Genomic DNA, 21,105 nt, shown 5'->3' with positions numbered 1-21,105 from the left:
AATAAAAAACCCTTTTGGTTATTTCCACTGTTGCTAAAAACACTTTGTAAACAGTAAATTGAGGGCTTGTGAACATCGATGAATGGTGTCCACACAGAAATAACACAGAAATAAAAAAGAAATTATATTAGAATTAACCCTTCTCATTCTGACCCACCATTATAAGTCATTTAACCCATGTTTTTAGATAGTCACATCTATTCCGTGTTGCCATCAATTATTTTTTTCACATCTGGTTTCAACTCTGCCAACAGAAAAGAAACACTTTTGCTTTTCACAGTCATTTTCTTCCATGCTGTAGCGAGTAAGATGTAATAAAATTAGGAATCAGAGCATGTGATATGTTGCCAAAACAAGATATTATCTTCCTTTCATTTTCCATGATTAAACACTGGAAGACAGAAAGGCAGTCTCATCACAGTATCCTGCAACGACATCTGGAAGACCTGTACCTGAGTCACAGCCAGCTGAAGGCAGCCTTGCAATGCAGAAACAAGATATCTGAACTTCTGGAGAGAGAGAAAATCTGGAACAGCTCCAGCCCAACTAGGTTGATGATTATTGTTGTCTGGTTAAGGAATCCTTCAATATCCAATAGTCTCGACTTTAAAGGGCCAGATGGATCCAGAACATGTAAACACCAGGTACAAAAAATGAGAAAAAAAATAAGCCATAGTTCCTCCCCTTATCCATTCAAATTCTGTAGCAGCAATAATTCAAAGCAATGTTTAGACTGCAAATCTGAGTTTTATACAAAGCTAGCAACCAGGTCAAACCAACCAACTGAGCACCTATGATGTTGACACAAGAATAACCAAACATAATGGTTTCAGGATCCCCTATACTATTACGCCAAAATCAAAGCCCTCAAAGTACATAGAAGGTAAACTCCGTCTGCCTTGAGCCTTCGCATCTTCTCCCATTTTTAGTAGCATGAAACTAACTTGGTGAATGCTGGACTGGTACTGTAGGAAGGGGAAACACCGACTCCTAGCCATCTGGAGTCACCTTTTCAGTCATCTCCATCAACAGGCAGGGCATTGCATGGGAAATTCATCTCTTCAACTTCATAACCATTCTCAGAGGAAAGCCATAAAACTTTTTGCTCTGTCTTTTATTGGGTCCCATTAACTATCTGAGGGTGGGCACTTTTAAGGGCAACAGCCATTTGGCAAGTCCTGAAATAAAAGTTCCAAATACCTGGCATCAAATACACTTGTCTCAAAATCTCATCATTTGGAAGACATAAGCCCACTGCCCATAACACTGAGTGGGAACAATTATCACTGTTTGTTCTGGGGGCAAACTGGCTCCCTGGTGAAGGTTAAAAACAACAAAAAAAAAAGGTAGCAATTTACCACATTCCTCTAACAGAAAGTCATGGAGCCATTTTGGAGTGCATTTCCAAAAGGACACAGGTAAATGTGTTGTTTGGTGCACTGAAAAATGACTGAAAAAACCCACAAAAATCTTATGAGGAGAAAGTGGAAAGTGTTTTTCCCGTCTAGAAGTTCTTGGGATGGGAAACAGAAAATACAAGAGGAGGCAAAATCTGTGTTTATACCCTTCCATCAAATCATCACGAATATTCTTGGTGCCCACTCACCGTAGGTCATGGTAGGCTGCTAACAACCCACTTCAGGAAGTTTCAATTCCCCTCATCCCACAAGCCTCGCATCTGCAAATCACCCTATTTAAGGAAGCGGTAATAGACATTTGAGAGTTACTAGATCACACTCTAGGAAGAGATAATAAGTAAGATTAAGCCCATAGTCTGTTATTTTAGTGCTTTTAACATTTTCTTTATAGTTAACTATGAGGAAGAAGTATCCTGCATTCTGTTTTGACCTCAAAAATACTTTGCTTTTCCTTTACTACTTTTTTCCTCCCTTATACTAGCAGAAAAACTGATCTCACTTTCCAAAAATCTAGGAGGATATAACAAATTGACCACACAGTTCTCTCCAAACTCCAAATGGCAATTAAGTCCATTACCCAAACCGGACAGCCCTTTGTAAGCAAAATTCCTATTAATGCTATATAATTCATTCACTATGAAAATCACTATGAGAAATCACACTGCTAATATGTCACTTGTTTGATGAGAAGGTGCTGACGTGTCCCCCACAACATACCACCTTTGGACAAAAAGCAGGCCTGCTGCACATTCATACACAGAGGTATGAGTGTTAGGCTGCCAGAATACTGGCGGCTAGCACCCCCGTCCATGCCCGCTTCAACAGGCAGCAGGTGATGCAGACTGCCCTCAGATTACAGATATCGCAGAAGATACCTCTACTTTTATTCCAGGCCTTGCGCTTATCAGCCGAATGAGAGAATAAGGGTTTACACCTACATTTTATCTGCTGAACAAAAGGGTTGTTCAGTGGCTCAGTATAAAGATGACATTGTAGCCCATGGTAAAGATACTTCGTATTTGCTGCTATCTACTAATGAGCTACTGAGCATTAGTTTAGGAGGCTGCTACGAGGTTTTCATCTGCCAAATTAGAACTTCTCCTCTATTCACTAACTTACCACAGATCACCAAACAGCTGTTTTCAGTATTTGGAAGAGCATAAGAAACTACTGACAGCAACAGCAACTCCTTCTCAACTCAAACCACTGTCTGTGGAGTCCAACAGTGCTTGGGCAGTATTTTGGAAAAGGGATGCCATAATAAAACATTCCACTTTGCCAGAGATCGGCCCCATCTTCCAGGATGGTGTCTTTCTTGTAAAGAACAAAGCAAGAACTACAGAAGGGCAATAACTTGTATTCTCTGTTTAAAAGATTATTTTGCACATTTAACCAAAGACACCTGGCAAACAACATGTTTAAGTTCACTTTGCTGGCGACACTTCTACTTTGATGTTGAAAATTAGGCCTGCTGGTATGATAGCATTTCGTAACATCCAAATTGTGATATTTAAAATGGGTGTGTTAAGAATGAGAGAGAGAATATTCTTTAATCAGATCATCTCAAAGATATCTGATACTTAACTGAAATTTTTCAAAATATTTTGATCTTCCAGACTATTTTTATGAACCGTAAGGACAAATATTCTCTACAGAGATCACTTAACTCTATGCGGGAAGGTGACAAACGGCCCCAAAAAGAGGGCAATATCACAGAAATCATGTCAAGTTTCCTACTGCTAGAATTTTGACTCGGGTTTCCACAGAGGAGTATTCCTGTAACATCATCTGTGCATACTCCACGGTGGTATCGCTTTGCACAGAACTCAGTGCACCAACAGCCAGCATAAACAGCCATTTGTGAAGAAATCAGACTCAACTGCCGCTTGCAAGATGCTATACTTTATGTCTACATACAAGCACTGTGAATTGCAAACAGCATGGATCAGAGAGGAAATATTAATTTACATTGGGGAAATACTGATGTGACTACTGAAAAGTCACATCTCTGATATTATACTGAAACAACTCATTTCTCTGACTTTGTGTTGTCAGAGTCCCATAGAAGATTTTGAGAGGGCAGAAGCAAAGGTTTGAAAATAGAATTTCTCTCATAAGAGAGAGAGAAAAGCATATATGCATGACCAATTTAAGATTACCGTCGCCTTTGGAAGCAGCACCAAGTTCTCATTAGCCCTGGCTTTTTCGTTGCTGTTGCATGTGGGATATGGAGTTGGTAAAGTAGAATATGCCAAATTGCCAGTATTTTTGCCTGTTGTGCTGTTTTCCTGGGTAAATTCTGCTGTTTCCCTACTTACAGGGTCAAATATCCTTCCATGATTTAGACTATAAACTTGAAACAGATGTTCTTTCTGGATTACCTCTATGAAGCCACTAGCAGAATAATCACTAGCAGGACACACACATAAATATAGCTATAGAGCAGATTAAACCCTGAGTCATCAGAAATTTTAAAAGAAAAACATTTAAGTCATAAGTAAGCTTGAGAAGTCAAATCTACATCATAATGCTAAGTCACACACCCACACATTTACCTTTGATGGCTGATAAATTTAATGTGTGGACCTGATCCAAAAACAGCTTTAGCTTGCTGTCAACAGCTCTTACATTGAACTGTAATGACACTGTATGTTGAACAGATGTTTAAGTAGTGATCATTTATGTGCAGCGATGTTCCGCCACTACCTGTAACTCAGTAATTAGTGTTCTCTCAGTGAGTAATGCCAAAACATAGCATGATAAAATTCCCTTGTACCTGAGATAGCCAGCACTAATTCCTACCTGTAATAGAAGCAGCAGTAAAATCAAACAAGCTGGAACTTTTAGTCATTCAGGTTGGGTTTTTTAAACCAGAATGCCTTTAGGTTGTTAGGAGAGCTGCCTCATTTCTTCAAATTACTCAGCAGTGAGGTAGCACACTAATTACAGTACCTTTAGCCACAAAAGAGTACTTTAAAAAGAATCATTTGACATACCTCTGTGCAGGTATAGTATCACATGGTATAACATGGCAGACACATCCAAAAGCAGAACTACAGCCAGCAGGTCAGAGTATAGAAGATATTTTAATGAGAAATGGGAAGAGAGGTGCGAAATGTTGTTATCCAAGCAGTAATTTTGGCAGAAAAAAAAAAAAACCAACCCAAACACCAGGACTACCAGCCTTGCTTTTCCAAAGCCGTCACAGGAAGTAGGAAGTCACTGGGACCTCATACTTGTGGCAAAGGTGGCATCTTGTACCGCCTACCCTCCTTGCTTATGCGTAGATTCATACTGATGCAGGGAGAACAGACTGACCTTATCACATTAGTCCATCACTCCAGCTCTTCTCACAGGGTCCATTCAGAAGACCCAATTTAAGCATATGTAAAGTTAGGAGACAGATGCTGAAGTGAAAATGAACAGAAACAAGGAAAACAATAACTCCAGGAGAGTAAAATACAACAAAGCAGAGGCTTGAGTGCCTGCAAAGCTTCCTCTGAAAGTCCCTAGCAACTTCCCATGGCAGGGACACCACAGCACTCTTTCCCACCTTTCTTTGACACCTGTAGGGCTCAGACAACTAACTGGAACTTGGATCCTTAGTTTTCATAACCATTAGTTAAATACACCAGTTACCCATCTTTTTCTCCGAAATGAATTCTTGGATAACAGCTATTGTTCCCAACTGGTCTCTTCAGACCTGATGAGTGCTCTCAAAGCCCAAACAAATATTTTCACACAACCTGTGAAGAGCGTTGCCTAGCCCAACACCATCACCTCATCCACCACAGACAGTAGGTCAGCAACAAAAAGGAAGCAGGACCAAGACAGGTTTCATCAGGCATGACCCAGCTCAAGCTCACCAGCCTCGAGCACTAACTGCTCCAGAGATTTCAGTCTGGTTTCTACTTTTGTAGTCTTCAGTAAATACCTTCAAAGTAGCAGTACTAAGAGTAGCATCAACACAGATCTGCATTTTCCCCCCAGATTTAAAGGTTTAGTTTTTAAAAACTTACAACACAGCACAGCAAGTCAAGCACCTTTTCACTTTGTCTGTGTAACTGGCATAAGTACGTAGTTGATTTATTCAAACTGCAAAGAAGGAAGACAATACAGACATATGTGCATATACCCAGCCACCCTGCTGGCACGTCTTTCTGTGGCTTCAATATAAATTAGATTCCCCAGATAGCAATGGGAGTCGCACAAATGTAGGAACGGCAGGATCCTTATAGCAATGTTTCTAAAGTACCAATTCAGAAACATGCTTCCAGGACAGATGAAAGCCTTGCGCCTGCATATATTCATCAATTTAAAAATAAAACAGTAGGCTTAAAGTGCAATCCTTCACTAGAATGGGAACTGTCACATCTAAACTAACTTGCCCCATTATTGCTGTTGCAATGTCTGTGCAATTCTATTTTCAGTTCCTTTTCTATAGAAAAATGTGTCTGTGGTCTTTAAAAATACACACCAATACAAACAGAGCAGTTTTGTTCACGTTATCCCAGTGATATCCCAGTAAGTGCACACAACAGAAAGAAACAAACATCAGTAAGGGAAAAAAAGTGCCAACTTCACAAGTTATTCTAAACCAAAAGGAAGTTGGGCGGCGCTTTTTTCCCCCCACTGTAGAATCTGTCAGCACTGTGTTAAATTTACGTGCATTATTCTTGGAATTAAGTGGCTTGATCAAAGACTAAACCTTTCAGACATTACAATGGTATTATAGAAGAATTTATTAGGCCCTTACACATTGAAAATCTGGAACATCCTGTATTTAAACACTGAACCATGCTCATTGTAACTTAAAACAAGGGCACTGTAAAAATTAGCATATTAGGACATGCTTTAAAAACTTATGCAAGGACTTTGCTAGAGGAAGGGTTAGAATTTATCTGTCCTAACACTGATGTCAATACCTGAGCTAGTCTGTCTAAATTTCTTTTATTGTCAATGGGGAAGAAAGGCAATTCTAAGTTGCAATTCATCTGATCCTAAAACACAAGTCTAAACCAGGTACTTCTACGATAAAAGTAATCTAGATGAGTAAGTTTAGATGTAAAAATGTACACTGCAGACTTACAAAGATGAACAGTAGCCACACTACAGGCATTAACAGAAGCAAAAAGAAATCTCTGGACTGTGAAACTGGACTTCCATTTGGTTGCAAGAGATGAAATTTTCAAAAACGAGCCACAGTTCCTGGTGCTCCACTTTTTGGTTTACCGCTTAAAAGACACTGTGAAATGGTATCATATTCCAGAACCTGGTATTCTGCAATAAACTAAGCCCACTTCAAGTGCCTGAAATAGAATTGGGGGGGGGGCAGAAGATGCCAATTAGGATGCACTTCTGAAAAAAAATTACCATCTACTGCCAGATATGTGTGGAAGAGTTTTAGGGTAATAATGTTCCTACACAATGGGTGCAGTCAAATGCACCCGGTTTCCTGCTTCCACAAGCAGGTGCTGCAAACCTCAGTTCTTCCTGTCCTCTTCCTTGTCTAAGCAGTTTTGTATCTCCAAAACACCCAGAAACAGCACTTACAAAAGAAGGGAAGGAAAACCCTTGTGAACAATAAAGAAAATGCTTTCAGTTGAGCTTCAAAACATCACTTCAGGGTACATCAACATGGAGAGGTGAAGATCTATGTTCTTCTGCACATGCTCCAACCTAGCAAAATACTGGGCACAGATCTCAGGGCGCCACCATACCCTTTCCCAGGCTACAGAGCCACAGAAATTGCTAAAAGAAGTACAGAAGATATTTCCAGCTACCTTTCAACATGGAACTCCCTTGCAGGCAGAAGAGGATACACAAAGATTTTGGGAAGCCATCAGTAAGCGCCAAGGAAAATCTGCAGTGAATCTGCTCAGATGTTTTTTGTTTGGGTTAATTTTCAGCCAGCTTAACCTGTACAGATGCACAACTGAGAGGTTTTTTTCCACAAGAAAAGAAAAAGAAGCATGGCAAAAGGGGAGGGAATATATACAGAACCACCTTTTTTATTAGTAAACTTTAGTCAAAGCCATTTCTTTGACTGGGAAAATCACACTTTCAGTTTATATTTTGGCAATTACCTTTGCAAACATACAGTAACTCACTCTCTTTGTTTCCATAAACAATGTAAACTTTATATTCTGCAGTTGCTTGCAGAGTCCCCCATTTCCACTGTGGCCCTTGATTCTGCTGGCAAGCAAATTTTCTAGATAGCTTTCTTCATCATTTTTTAGCCTATTTCCAAAAAGCTGTGTATGGGGATGGTTTATTTTATTATATTTTTTTTCAATTCAAACACAATTATCTTTGTTTCATTCCTTTGGTGTAACAGTGACCGTGTAGAATTAGCAAGCCTCCGAAACTGCCAACTTCAGATACTCGCTTTCACAATCGTGAGATTTCACAGTCATAAAATACTGCCCTTCCCTACTGTTCCCTATTGTTCAAAAGTAAAATTATTGCTCTATGCTGTTTAATATAAAATATGTTTATCTAACCTTCATTCATGTGGGCTGAAGACTTATTTTTAATCCCTTCAGAGCTGTGGCAGGAAGAGAAGCCACCAATAAAACATGTACAGTGACAATATCCTGTTGTGGCTGGTTTTTCCTTCCTTATTTCTGCTCAGAATTTGCAGCACGCTCACTTCATGCTCATTTGTTTTGGATCCTGAACCATGCAAGACGACAAGAACGTAGCCCCAGCTGTTTAGTTATGCCTGTGTGACAAGCACCTTACATCCACAGCAAATATCTCTGGAAGCTGAACTTCGGAGCATGTCTAATTTTAGGCATTTAACTTCAGGCTCTATTGAAAACAAGTAACTTGGAGATGACAAGCACTCAGGACTCGGCGCAAGTCAAACATCTCAACCGTCACTACACTAAAATATCTGGAAATCATTAGTATCTTTCCAAAAGTCATGCCCTGAATGAATTCCAGGGGTTACCCCCTCCAAAAAAAAAATAAAAAATTTCCTAGTTCTCAAACTTAGCAACCAAATCAAAACAAAAACTAACAGGAAAACACACAGCATGAGCAAGTATCAGTTGGTGAATAAGCATAAAGAAATGTAAAACAAACAATAAAAAAAGAAAAGATACTTAGATTTTGCTATAAATTGATTTCATTTGCACTATAGTATATTTGAGAAAAAAAGATTTAATTTCTTTGCCTCTTTAAAAGCATGCTGCCTTCTTCATATATCTCCCACTAGAGTTCCATACTACTATTTGCATACAATACAGCAGAACTTTGCGTTATAACACTGATATTTTCCAAAGATAACTGACATATCAGGAGGAAAAAACACACCCACGTTTGTATTACTTAGCCACAGTATTATAATTTTCTCCAGGTGTATTCTTGCCATGCTTATGAGTCAGCAATAGCAGAAACTTAATTTGCTTTCCTTTACAAAGGACAGCAATCATTAGGCAACAGGAATAAGTCTAATTTTTTCCCCTTTAACAGTTTGGAAAAAAAGAAAATAATGTCCTTACATTTTACAACGATTACAGTGATGCTCCTACCATGCAGTGGCAGGCAAACTATTGTCCAAGAAACAAAGTACAAGAACAAAATTCCAGAAACTCCAAGTGAGCTCTTCTCAATATACCCTATGAACTTGAACAAAGCCAGGGAAAAGAAATTCAACAATCCTTTAAGTTGCATAAATAATTACAACTTCTTTTTCAAACAAGCGCTTTGCATATAAAGCCTAAAAAAACATGCTTTAAAAGAACTGGGACATTGCATGATCCAGACAGCTGGCTTGCGAAATTTATTTCCATCTCTCTTTCTATCGCAAGCTTTTATACCACTAACATCTGGCTATCTCAGAAGCACTTTGAGACATCATTTCAGGTTTGATTTTTAGCAAACATAAGATATCTCAGAATGCAGATGGACTTTTTCCCACTGTTACAGTAGCACTAAAGTGCAGAGTGTTGTAGCATATCAGCTTCCCTGATGCTGGAAGCCACCCGAGCAACCAGCAGCATGTACTTTATAGCAGATGAGGGAGAGCAGACTTGGAAGGGGGATGACCAGGGACCTTGGTCTGCACTGTCTGCTCTGACAAAGTCTCTCCAGGGCACAAGACAGTAGTTCCACCTCCCAGCAAACAAATGAGGCCACCATCTCATAGACAGAAATAGTCCAAGCAATTGCAAAGACCCGATTCTAGATACATGAAACAGAGGCACACCTGCCATTTAGGGTCTTCTAAACTGGTCTGGTACGTTGCTTTTATTAGTGACTATGCTCAAAAACCAAAGTGTCCAAGAAAAAGGAAAAAGAGGAGGCAGATATAGAATCAATTTTCTCCCAATAATCATTTAAACCCTGACTCAACTCTATCCAGGTGAAAAAAACAGGAAGCCTGACTGTTAAGCAATTGACGTAATGGTGCATGTAAAATGTATGATTGATAAGCAGATAACAGCCTAGTGATCAGTATGTCAGAACCCTATCAAAGGAAGAGGGCAGACTACGCCAGACACCTGCTGGTGTAGTCTCTTCAAAGAGAATACGCAGATGACGAAATCATCAAATACAGCATTAAAGAAACGCAGCATAAACTGAACAGAGAGGAAATGCTCAGCATATAGACAAAAAAAAACCTGCCAGTTAAAAAGCAGAACAGACAAGTAAGAGGATAACCAAGAGGGAAATACATTGCAAAGTATATAAAGGGCCAGTTACTTTCTATATAAACTGATAGAAGGATAGTTGTAGCTTGGGCTCCTTGAAAGCGGAATGTTGGAGAATTGACCTCTCTTGGGAGTTGGCTGATCTTCCCTACAGAGATCTGCTGCTTCTTGCTGTGTCACCATGTGAAGAAACTCAAGCAATAAATCCAGTGTCAGGTCAAGCCCTGGGAGGGGATGACGACTCTAGGAGACCCACTCACCCGTAATAGGAGCAGCTGCGCTTGGGACTGCCATCAGTGACTCGGGATCCCAAAAGCATCAGCAACACCAGAGGCAGAGCTGCCAGAAACCAGCATCTGCAGACGGGACGGGCCCTGAAAGGATCCAGCAAAAGAATACGTACTCCCAAAAGCTTTCCCTTTTAAGCTAGGAAGTATCTTACTCTGAATACTCATGTTTTTCATATAAACATCCAAGTCCTCACTGGCTCTGGCCGAGTTCTTGGCCTTAGCAGCCCCCTGTTGAAATGGGTTTCACAGTCCGGTTCTGGACTGCATGAAAAAGACCTTCATTTTAATCACTGTTGAATCTGCAGCCTTCTAATGTTATCACATTTTTCTCTTCACATGGAGAAACACTGGGAGACAGAAAGGAAGAAGTCCTAGATCTATTTCATTTATGCTGCTCACGTATACTTTCACCACGATCCCTCTTAACAATCACATTTCTAAAGCAAACAACCCAATTCCTTCACTTTGCTTTTGCATGTTTAAAAAGTCTACCCTGTAATTTTTCCTCTCCTATCTTGTTCATATTTTTATTCTGGTTTCATGGCAAAGAGCTACAGTCATCTTCTGATTTACAAGAGCAACTGCCATGGGACAGAAACATAATTATGTCACCCATTTCCCTCTGCCCTGGACCATTCTTTGTTCTAATCCTCATTTTATTTGCTCGTTAGCATCAGCAGAGCATCTCTAAAACTTTATTTCTCCAAACTGCTGAGCCCATTTTCCTCTCTGCAATGTTACGTTTGCAATTGGGAACTAGCGCCCTAGCAGAGAAGTAGCAATAAAGGTAACACTAAATCAAAGTTACATTCTCCAAATAAAAAACAAACAAATGTTTCCTTTCTTAAGAGTCTATCATATTTCACAATGTACCACAGCAACATGCCTACACTTTCAACATACTTGTATAAATTAGGCAAAACCCACCCATACACTGAGTGCAGTGTTATTGTTGCTGTGGCAACTACAGACCACAATTTTTTGCCTCAAGAGAATTCGCATAAACACAAACATCCAGACAAAGGCATAAACAGCTGTGGGTGCTAACAGTGTCTACAACTCACTGTGGATGTGTAACACTACCATCAAAAACTGGATTTAATTCAAAGAGTAAGTCCTTTAACTTCCCAGTCACTGTCTCCAAACCATTTGTCTACACTTGTTTTTCACCTTCAGTACAGCATAGTTGGCAGAACATCCTGAGAAACCCTGCAGCATAGGAAGTATAAATGTAAGACAACTCTGCTTGTGAGCGAACAAAGTAATTCTAAAACTCTCTCTCAAATAGATAAATTGTTGCTCTACCTGGCATTTGCGGTATAAATACTTACTGCAAATCATAGGAGTCAGTGATTTGAACCTCCCCTCTGTGCGTGCACATGTGAGATAAACAAAGTCAATACAGTCCTACTCTTTAACACTCCCTTGCACTGATAACAGGAAAAAACCTACTTTCACCAGTTTATAATGTCATTTAAGCTAGGTGGAAGAGTTAATAATTAAATCTTTTCTACTCAGCAGTCCTTTAAAAAAAAAGTTTAAAATAAAACCGATACATAAGCATGAAAACAAACACTGAAGTTATTTGAGAAATGTTGGGAGTGGGGGGGTCCTCAAATGTCTTGGGTTTTGCCTTGTCATTTTGCCTTCCCCATTCCTGCCCTATCTGCATACCAGTGCCAAACTGCACTTGAACAGAAAACCACAAATGAAGAATTTGTTCAAGTCCAATTAGAGCTTTTGTCACAAGACCAGGGCCTGTAGAAGAAGCAAACGCTCACCCTGTGCACAACAGCCAACAGATGAAGTTTCCTTCTTGGCCTGAATTTGTTACTTAGTTTTTTAGTATTCTGTGTGCAATCCAAAAGGCCAATCTAAAGGAGTATTTTCTTGCCTCCTTTTTCCCTCCCAGATGTCCCCAGCCTGACTCACTCACTGAAGACTGATACTGATCAATAACTTTTAAAGTTGCTATTCCATAGGATTAACAGATTTTTGTCTGGGACTTACCATGCAGATACATGCACTCTGGCGTTGTTTCATTTTATTTAATTACAAAAATATGTTTAGCAGGTTTTTTTCTCACATTATTGAGATTTCTTTTTTTTTTGAGCTTGAAATTTTCTTATCATGAGGGAAGACCAAAACACAGTAAAAAAAACTATTTTCCACCCAACTCCATAAAGGATGCAACATACTACAAGTAGCTCCCCAAAAAAAGTTCTACAAAACACATTTATGTCAGAAACTATTGCTTGTACTTTTGTTTTTGCTTTGGTGCTCACCTACAATTCTGCAAAAGCTGTTTAAAACGCCTTAAGCCAGGGAAAAAAGGACTGGTGAAAATTATCATTCCCAATCAAGATCTTAAGAAGGGAGAATGATCAGATCCCACCTTGTTCTGGGGCAGGACCACCCTTGACCATTTTTCTCCACCTGCCATTCTTCCCATTGGCAGAAGCAGGACAGGCTGATCCAGCCGAGCCCCGTTCACAACAGACTGGATTCCACACTGTCAGAAGTGACCAAACAAGCCTGACCAGTGCTATGCTCTGAAGAAACCACCAGGTGAAGGTCAGAGATTTCCACTATGCCTATCTCACCAAGTAGCGCAGCATAGCAGCAGCACGTCTGAAGAGCAAAACAGCTGAGGATGAGGACCCCACGTTCACATGACTCGTTGTCGGGAGGGTCTCGCTTCAGAGAAGCTGAACTCTGGCGCTGCAGGCTGCGTGCCCTGCAGCAGCTGAAACACTGCAGGCTCCTGGGGCACATCCATCAGCTCCATACTCTCAGAAAGCAAGCCTGCGCTGATGCTCTGGGGCCACTTCATGTGCAAGGCGTGCTAAGTGGGGACAGTCCAAAGATTCATTCCCAAAGCGCACTCCTGATCCAACCCACATGTTAACATAAACACTCCCACTATTAGTAAGGGACAGTAGAAATTTATGCATCATGCCGTGCATTTAAGAGCAAGCCTGGGTTTCTGGAAGCCCTCCTTAAGAACAGTCACTAGAATAGCTGAGCATACAGGAGATAAGGTTTGGTACCCTCAAGTTTACCCGTTACTACTAGGTCACATACAGAGGGATTTTTTCACTCCAAAAAGAAACACAGCCCATTGACATCTGACTTTTCACTTGGTTTTGGACAAGTATAGAAGGCCGGATTCACCTCCACACTGATGCCAATCCCTCCCCTGCCCAGAGATTACCAGCACCACTTGCAGTTTGGCAAGTCCACTTCGAGCACTGCCTATTCTCGTGAACGGTAACAGGAGCCAAGGAGCAATCAGGGCATTAAATACCATGCCAGGCTGGCCAACGCACAGTAAATCCTAAGCATTGGGGGCTCCCCTGAAAGCACAGAGCCAGCTCTGTGCTCAGTGACTAGACCCCTAGGCTGGAGCCCAAGAGTCTTCGTCACTACTTTATATTGTCTCAAAATAGCTGCAGAGCACCACTAAATCAGTGCTGGTGTAATTAATGTGCAGAGAAGGTTTCGGGAAACTTTATGCAGCGCTTCAACATTTATTTTTCCAGTTCTCATTTAACACAAATGAGAAGGAAACTGCTTAAAAGGGGGAAAATTGCAAGTGGCTGATTCCAGTTGCACTTTTGTCCCTTGCCAAATGAAAAACTTAATAGGACAGACTTTGTTTTCAAGGCATGAGGGATGTGGAAATATTTACACCCATAGTATCAAGACATCAGCCATGAGGTTCAAGACTGCAGTGCCAAATTGAGTGAGAACACGTCAAAAAAGGCAGCACACGTTTCCAAGGCAGATGAAAATGTGTATTATTGCAATTGTTAGTAATAGCTGACCTGAACAGAAAGAAATACTTTGGAAATAGCCTTAATCTTCAGAAAGTACTATACCTCTGTCTCAGGAACGTACAGAATCTTGGGCTCTGCACAAGTGGGCCCTGCACAAGTTAGAGAGTGAATTTGCTCTAAATGCCGTGCACCCCGCTGCCCTGCCTGCAGGCACCTCTTCAACTGGGGACCCAAAACAGGGTCAGCCAGACTATGCCTCTTCTTTAAATCAAGTGCCATGTCCTTCAGGGCATTGTAGTAAAAAGATAATGATTTCTCTTAAGGACAATAGTTTTACAAAATCTGGCTGCTTGAAAGTCAGAAAATATCAAAATTAAAGTCGGCTTTGGCAGCCTAAGCAATATGTCTCTATAAATGTGTTTTAAGGTGTTGATTTCAAATTTAATGTTTGCTTACTGTTTCTCAAATAACTAAAAGTTACACAGCTTTATTTTTTGCAGTTGAGGGTGTCAGGCAGGAAGGCGTTAAGTCTGACAAGTACAGCTGCAATTCAAAATGAAAACACTGAATTTTCAATTGCAGAATGACTGGCATTAGAGAATCAAAATGTAGCATAGTTCATACCAAACATGGACAGTTGTTCCTGTTGCCTTACAGTAGTTTTATTCAGGTAAAAATCAGATACTAATCTCACTTATGTCTTCAATGAACTTCCACCTTTATTTATCTCGCTTCAATCTCTAAAAATGTATTTTTTTTTCCCTTTCAGCACTACATCTTCTAATGCCTCTACTGATGACCATCAAAGCAACCTTAAAGTTTCCCAGCCTAAGTCTGTTGAGTTCCTAGAAAGCTATTTTTTTATTTGGCTTTTCATTGCACAAGAAGTGGATTAGAAAAACCACGCAAAGAGGCTTGGGACTAACAAATCTGCTGACTAGCTAAACCAGAGAGCAGAGAAGCAAAACTGAAGTTGGACAGCAAAAGAGCTGCAAAATGTGAAGTTCAGCAAAACAACCCCTGATTTTTGGATGAGAATTCATGTGGATTTTTGTAAACGGAAAAAATATACATATAATTTTTTTCTTCTTTCTCCTTTTTAAGCCAATTTATCAGCATGCTTTGGGCAGAGAGCTATTCAAACTCAAGGAATAGTGGGAAGACATCTCTAACACTTCAACTATCCCAAGACTCAGAGGCATGTCCCACAGTCCCCCCACAGAGTTAGTGTTTTATTTAAACTGCTGCCACAACATAAGTATGCAGACCAGCTCCAATGAAAGGATTAAAATGAAAAATAAGGTGTACACCCAGCAGCCAAAGCATCCAAAATTAAGTTTAAAAGCACATTTTTTCCCCTTTGGGGAACCACGTCTGGCCTCATCAATGAAAACACTAAAGTTAAAAACCCTCTGATATAAATGATATAAACATGAGAAGATGCTCATACAACATCGCTTTTTTTTTTTTTTTTTGAGAGCACCCTTGAACATAGAATGCATTTCCCTGAAAGTCAACAAACTTGGTACTGTCTGACATAGGTCAGGGTAAGGCCTGTTACAATGTAAGGTTTGTTGTGCATCCGTTGAGGATTTGCATTTGGATTGATACTTCCGAGACAACAGGTAACCTGGGATATTAACAGTACTGCAAAATAACCTTAAGAAGTGAAACTTTTTTTAATAAAATGTCTTAACCCTTTGAATCTGAATTACTTCTAGAGATGCCTAGTGCTTAGGAAGGCATGGTGAAAACTCCATGTGGATAAACAATGACATTAAACTTACTTTTAATATACCTTTAAATAGCATATATATTTCTTCACTGTATTTATAAACACATGCCTCTGTTTACAAAATTTACACCATTAAAAGTTTAAGCTTTAACTTACCATACCTCACTGATTTATGCTAGATGATGATGTCTCAAAATTGGTGATTTAGGGCATATATGACAAAAAAATATATACTTTGCCAAGTCTTACTGTATAAGCATACTGGATGGATGACATTCCAGAATCAGTGATTTGGGGCATATGCGACAAGAAAAAAACCAACCCAAAACTCTTTTCCAAATGCTGCTGGAGGTGTGTCATTGACCTAGCCAGATATTTTTAGAATGCAAGTCAGCTAAACTTCAAAGTCTACTTTCCTGGGATATGATGATGAATTGAACACAGAGAGTCTTTTCATCCTCTTTCAGGCTCATTAATTTTGTTACTGAATATAGCACTTCTTAAAAAATAATATTTCAATGCTAAATTCAAAGATAACTCATCCACTAAAGAGACATGCAGATACATGCTCAGACATCAGGATTATTTTAGCATCTAAAGCAGAAAACATTGCTGTGTTCTCATGCAGTGCGCTGTCTACTAAATAAAATGTGTACAGTCTGCCAGGTACACAGTGCAGCTAGGAATTGCGCACTCTGTAATTCTGCACTGTTTTTAAACTTAAGTTGTAATTTTTCAAAATGAAGAAAACAACCAATGTGAAAAATTACATTTTCATATTTATCCATGCTTCCCATAGTGAGTGATACAATAACTGCTTATTAGATGACAGAACATTTTCCACCTACCATTGCTTCAGCTTTTCTGACCCTGCTATGAAAGAGTAAAGATTACGACGTTTATTTTTCGGACCTGCACCTCAATGTTTTTTCTGGTCATTCTCATGGACTGAAATCTCTCATAGCACAGACCTCATGGAAAACCATCTCTATAAAAGAAGGGAAGAGTCCTTTGTGCACTTAACAGAGGCAGACATACATGGCTTTAGACCTGGAGGGTCTAAACTCCACTTGTGTGCCTTTGCCGCTCGCTCTCTGAGTGCTTCTCGGCATTTTTGAAAGCTCAGGGCCAGCCATGGGGAACTGCCAGCTACACGGACTGGAGGGAGACTTAGGCTGTCACCATCCAACAGGCCGAGCATGAAGTCGCTGACATACATTGACAAACCAGAGATTATCATCTCCCTGTTGCAGCCTAGCCACCACATGGAAGGCCTAGAGAGCCTGTTAGCATCGCAATAAGGGACTCGTATAAAACCAGCCCCTGCCAGACGTGGGATTCATACCTAGCAAAAATAGTCTTTCATATGCAACGCTCAGTTCTGTGCAGAGGTGCGACTGGACTTTTCTTTTCCCCCTCAGCAAAAGCCTTGTCTTATTCTAATGAAGAAGGTAACCAACCCATGTAGCAAAAGAGCTCTGTGAACTGTTGAAAGTGTTATTATTTTGTTTCTGTGGGCGTAAGCACTGCGGGTTGGAGTTGAAACTCATGTCGCTTGAGGGGACAGTGGTGGCACAATGCTTCCACACAGCGATTTGGGTATTTCCTACTTCAGGGCAGCAGAAATCCCTGATGCTTGGCATGGTCCAACACACTGCAGTGGAACAAGAGGGGTGGGGGAGACTTTTTTAAATGACTGATAGCATAATCTCACAGGGACAATGAAGCAGGGTCCAGGGCCGGGGGGGGGGGGGGGGGGGGGGGGTGGAGGAGGTGATTTTCAGGTGAGGAAAGCTGCATTTCAGCAGAGCTGTGCTGCAGTTCTGCGATGAACTCCAGCAAGGGGGATGTTCCTCACAGCCCACCACTGGAGGCAGTGCGGTCATTCACACGGACAGTACCTATGGTTGCACACACGCTCACACAGCCCAGCCACACCACCAACCCTGGAGCACATCTTCCCTGCTTACTGGTGTGGGTTCAAGTCACAAACTACCTGGCATACAGGTGCCCACCATCAGCACCCACAAGACCGGGGCCCTGGGACAAACACAGCACATAACCAGATGCAGTGAAGCATCCTCAGGTCTGGAAGAGCATAGGGAGAATTTTCACCACAGACAACATCGTCTTTGTATCACCTTGGCTAAATGGAAGGACAAGTTTTGGAAAGCTTAGGAAGAAAAACTGCAGTCTGTCAAGTCTTCATTGTTCGGTGACCCAGTCAGCCTAACACTGTACATACGCCATGGCATCACAAACAAGCTGAAACAGTAAACGTTTGCTATTTCTGGTGCCTTTGGTGTTCCTGTATTCATCAGTCATGGCACAGAATACCTCAAAAAAGAAGCTATCGCTATTCATGCACCTTCTCCTAAATTAATAGCTTATAGATAATTATAGGCCTTTATTGTTTGACTGTTTTAGTGTTGAGCAACAAATCTCTTTTTTGCATGAAAACCTGTTTTCTGTTAAAAAGGAAAAACTGGCATGGTTAGATGTAGGGGTTTAATCCATAAAATGATTTATTTCTTACTCAACTTTTAAAAACAAACAGTAGTAAAAAACGACACATAGGACCAGCCACTCTGCAAACAGAAGAAAGCAAATAAGTCTCAATCTTCTGTTGATTTTTACCAGCTCGCCTCTGCTACCCTGCTTCCTTAGAGCACGGCTCGACCTCCTAGTAGTTCAGTGGAGACTTTTTCTCGTCGGCACAAAACTTCCAGACCGAACTTCCTCCTTGCTGACAGAATGCAGGAAGGCAGCAGGTGCAGGCAGGCTTGAGAGACAATAAAAGGTGGCGGTGGGGGAGAGATGTTTTCTGCCTGTTAGGGGTCAGCTTAGCTAGGAGGCTGTAAACAACCAGACAACACCGCTGCCAAAAATATATTAGGCAGTCCCGTAAGACCGCTTTCTCCAATGCGTGCCTGTGCGTTTCACGCCTCTCCATAGATGCCCTTTGCAATTCCATCAGGGGCACTTGTACCAGGCTGAAAAGAGACTTCTGTGCCGCCTTTCTCCACCTCTGCAGCCACAAAAGCAGTGCCTGAACGCAATGGCTTCGTAGGGAACACGCTGCATCTCCGCTCCCAAACAGCTCCCGTTCCCAAACAGCTGCCCAGAGGCGGGCAAGCACCTGAGCTGCTACTTAAGCGTGTCAAACTTTGCCGCGGCTAGCGCAACGCCGCGACTTTCTGCATCCAGCGGCAGCAGCAGCCACTTCTGGCAAGACCACGAAAAGCGCCGGGCATTGCCGGGGAAAACAGAGGGCTCCTCCGGCAGCGGCAACCAGCCCGCCCGGCGACGCCGCCCGGCTCAACCCCCGCCCGGCCCCGCCGTGCGCCTTCCCCTCGCCGAAACCCCTTCCGACCCCAAGGTTTTCCGCGGGGGACGGTGGCCCCGCTCCCCGCCCCCCCAGGGGTCCTTTGGCAGATGACAGCGACGGGACGGGCACTCCTCTCTGCCAAAGAAGCCTCCCCGCCTCGGCACCCCCCCTCCCCAGCACGCCACGCCACGCCACGCAGCCTCACCTGGTCCAGCGGGATGCCCAGCAGCCCGCTCAGCGGGTGCAGCAAGGTGGAACCGGTGGTGCGGTGCGGGGCGCCGGGCGGCTCGGCCATGCTGCATCCCCCCCACCCTCCTCCACTTCCACCGCCCGTCGGCCACGCGCCCCCGGCCCGCACCGCACCCCACGGCTTCGCTCCGCGCCGGCCGCCGCCCCGCCGCGCCGGCCGCCGGGCCGCAGGGGGCGCTCGGCCGAGGCGGGGCCGCCGCCAACGGCCGGGGGCGGGGCGGGCGCTGGCCGTGCCCCGGCGGCGGGGAGCCGGGAGCCGAGAGCCCTCGCCGTGCCCGGGGCCTCACCTGCTGCCGGCAGAAAGGAGGGGGTGGGGGTGTGCAGGCGGCCGAGCCCGCGCGTGGGGTTTGTCCGTTATAACGGTCGGATTCGAATTTGAAAAGCAACTGCTCCGTCCTGAGGGAGCCCCCCCGTCCCCGTCCCCGCGGCGTCGGGTTTGTGACGGGAAGTGAAAAACATCCTGCGCGTCCCCCGACACCCCCGGGGGTTTCCCCGGCCCCGCGGCTGCCCGGGGGCGGGAGCGGGGCGGAGCGGAGCGGTCAACGCCTCACGCCGCGGTGGCCGTGGCGGTGGCCGGCGGCGGGAGGAGCGGACGAGCTGCGGGGGTGGCACCACGGGTGGGTTGGCGGGGGCTCCTGGTGCGTGTGGTGACAACGAGTGGGCCCGGTACACGTGGTGACAGCGGGTGGGCCCCGATGTGCGTGATGACAGCGAACGGGGCCTGGTAGGGGTGCGAGGCGCCCGCTTGCAGTGGCGCCGCGCCGGCCGTGCCACTCCGGGTGGGTTGGAGCCGGCCAAGGAGGGACCGACAGTAGCAGCTCGACGTGTTTTCCCGCTTTTTGCAGCTTCTTGTCAGAAGCGTTAACTTCTCCAGACACCTGCAGGGCCAAGGTGACAGTTCACAACTGCCCCAAGCAGAGGAGAGCTGGGGTTTTCCCCCCCCAAAAAAGTTGTAGGATGTGGGGTTTTTTATTTTTAAAAATTTTTTTAAACACAGATAGGTTGTTTTCAGTCATTACTTAGAAGTACTGATGTTTTTAATGGAGAGTTACCAAGCATTCAGCTTGTGGTTCATGTCGCTGGAAACTAAGATGCGTGTGATTTGGGGAAGTGGTGACTTTTCCTTGATAGGGGAAAAAATTAAAAAAGAGTAGGAGTTTTAAGTGAAATGTTTGTCTTGTAAATGGAATACGGCCATTGAGAAGGTACCTCTGCCAAGATCGTCTATCTGCAGAAGGAGTGTTCTTACACTTGCCCCGGACAACGTTGTATTGTGTTGCAAGGAGAGCTCGGGCAATGTTGCGAAGCTTTCTGTTCCACTTATGCTGCTGATATGCTTAAAACCTGAAATACCCCATAGATTCTTCACAAGCTCAGCTGCAGGCTCTTTAATAGGCCCATCATTTTCTCTTCTTCCAATAATTGCCAAATGTGGAAGCTGAAACCGTAGTTGTGGCTTAAAACGGCAGCATGCCATGTTCCAACTGTCCTGCTTATACTGTGCAAGTGAGTGCTGGGCTGGAAAACCCAGGCAAAAATTGTTCAGTAGGGAAGGAGTTTTACAGCAACAACTTTTTCTTAATAGTATCATTTTAGTGGTGCCAGTTTGAAAATATATGTATAAAAAAATATATACATACCTACAC

The 21,105-nt window shown here is 42.9% G+C and overlaps 1 protein-coding gene across 1 annotated transcript in view; it reads right to left on the bottom strand.

The window, feature by feature from the left end:
• Nucleotides 1-19,557, bottom strand: part of MBOAT1 (membrane bound O-acyltransferase domain containing 1) — a 57,736-nt gene extending 38,179 nt beyond the window's left edge. The window contains exon 1 of the mRNA XM_063325814.1: nucleotides 19,416-19,557. Within this exon, the coding sequence (XP_063181884.1) occupies nucleotides 19,416-19,505 (90 nt within the window). The 5' untranslated portion in view covers nucleotides 19,506-19,557. The remainder of the gene's footprint in view (nucleotides 1-19,415) is intronic.
• Between the last annotated feature and the right edge of the window lie 1,548 nt (nucleotides 19,558-21,105).

The sequence above is a fragment of the Chroicocephalus ridibundus genome, chromosome 2 (genome assembly GCF_963924245.1).
Source record: "Chroicocephalus ridibundus chromosome 2, bChrRid1.1, whole genome shotgun sequence".
NCBI classification, from domain to species: domain Eukaryota; kingdom Metazoa; phylum Chordata; class Aves; order Charadriiformes; family Laridae; genus Chroicocephalus; species Chroicocephalus ridibundus.
The sequence above is the reverse complement of the archived record's forward strand: the minus strand, read 5'-3'. Positions and strand labels throughout refer to the sequence as shown.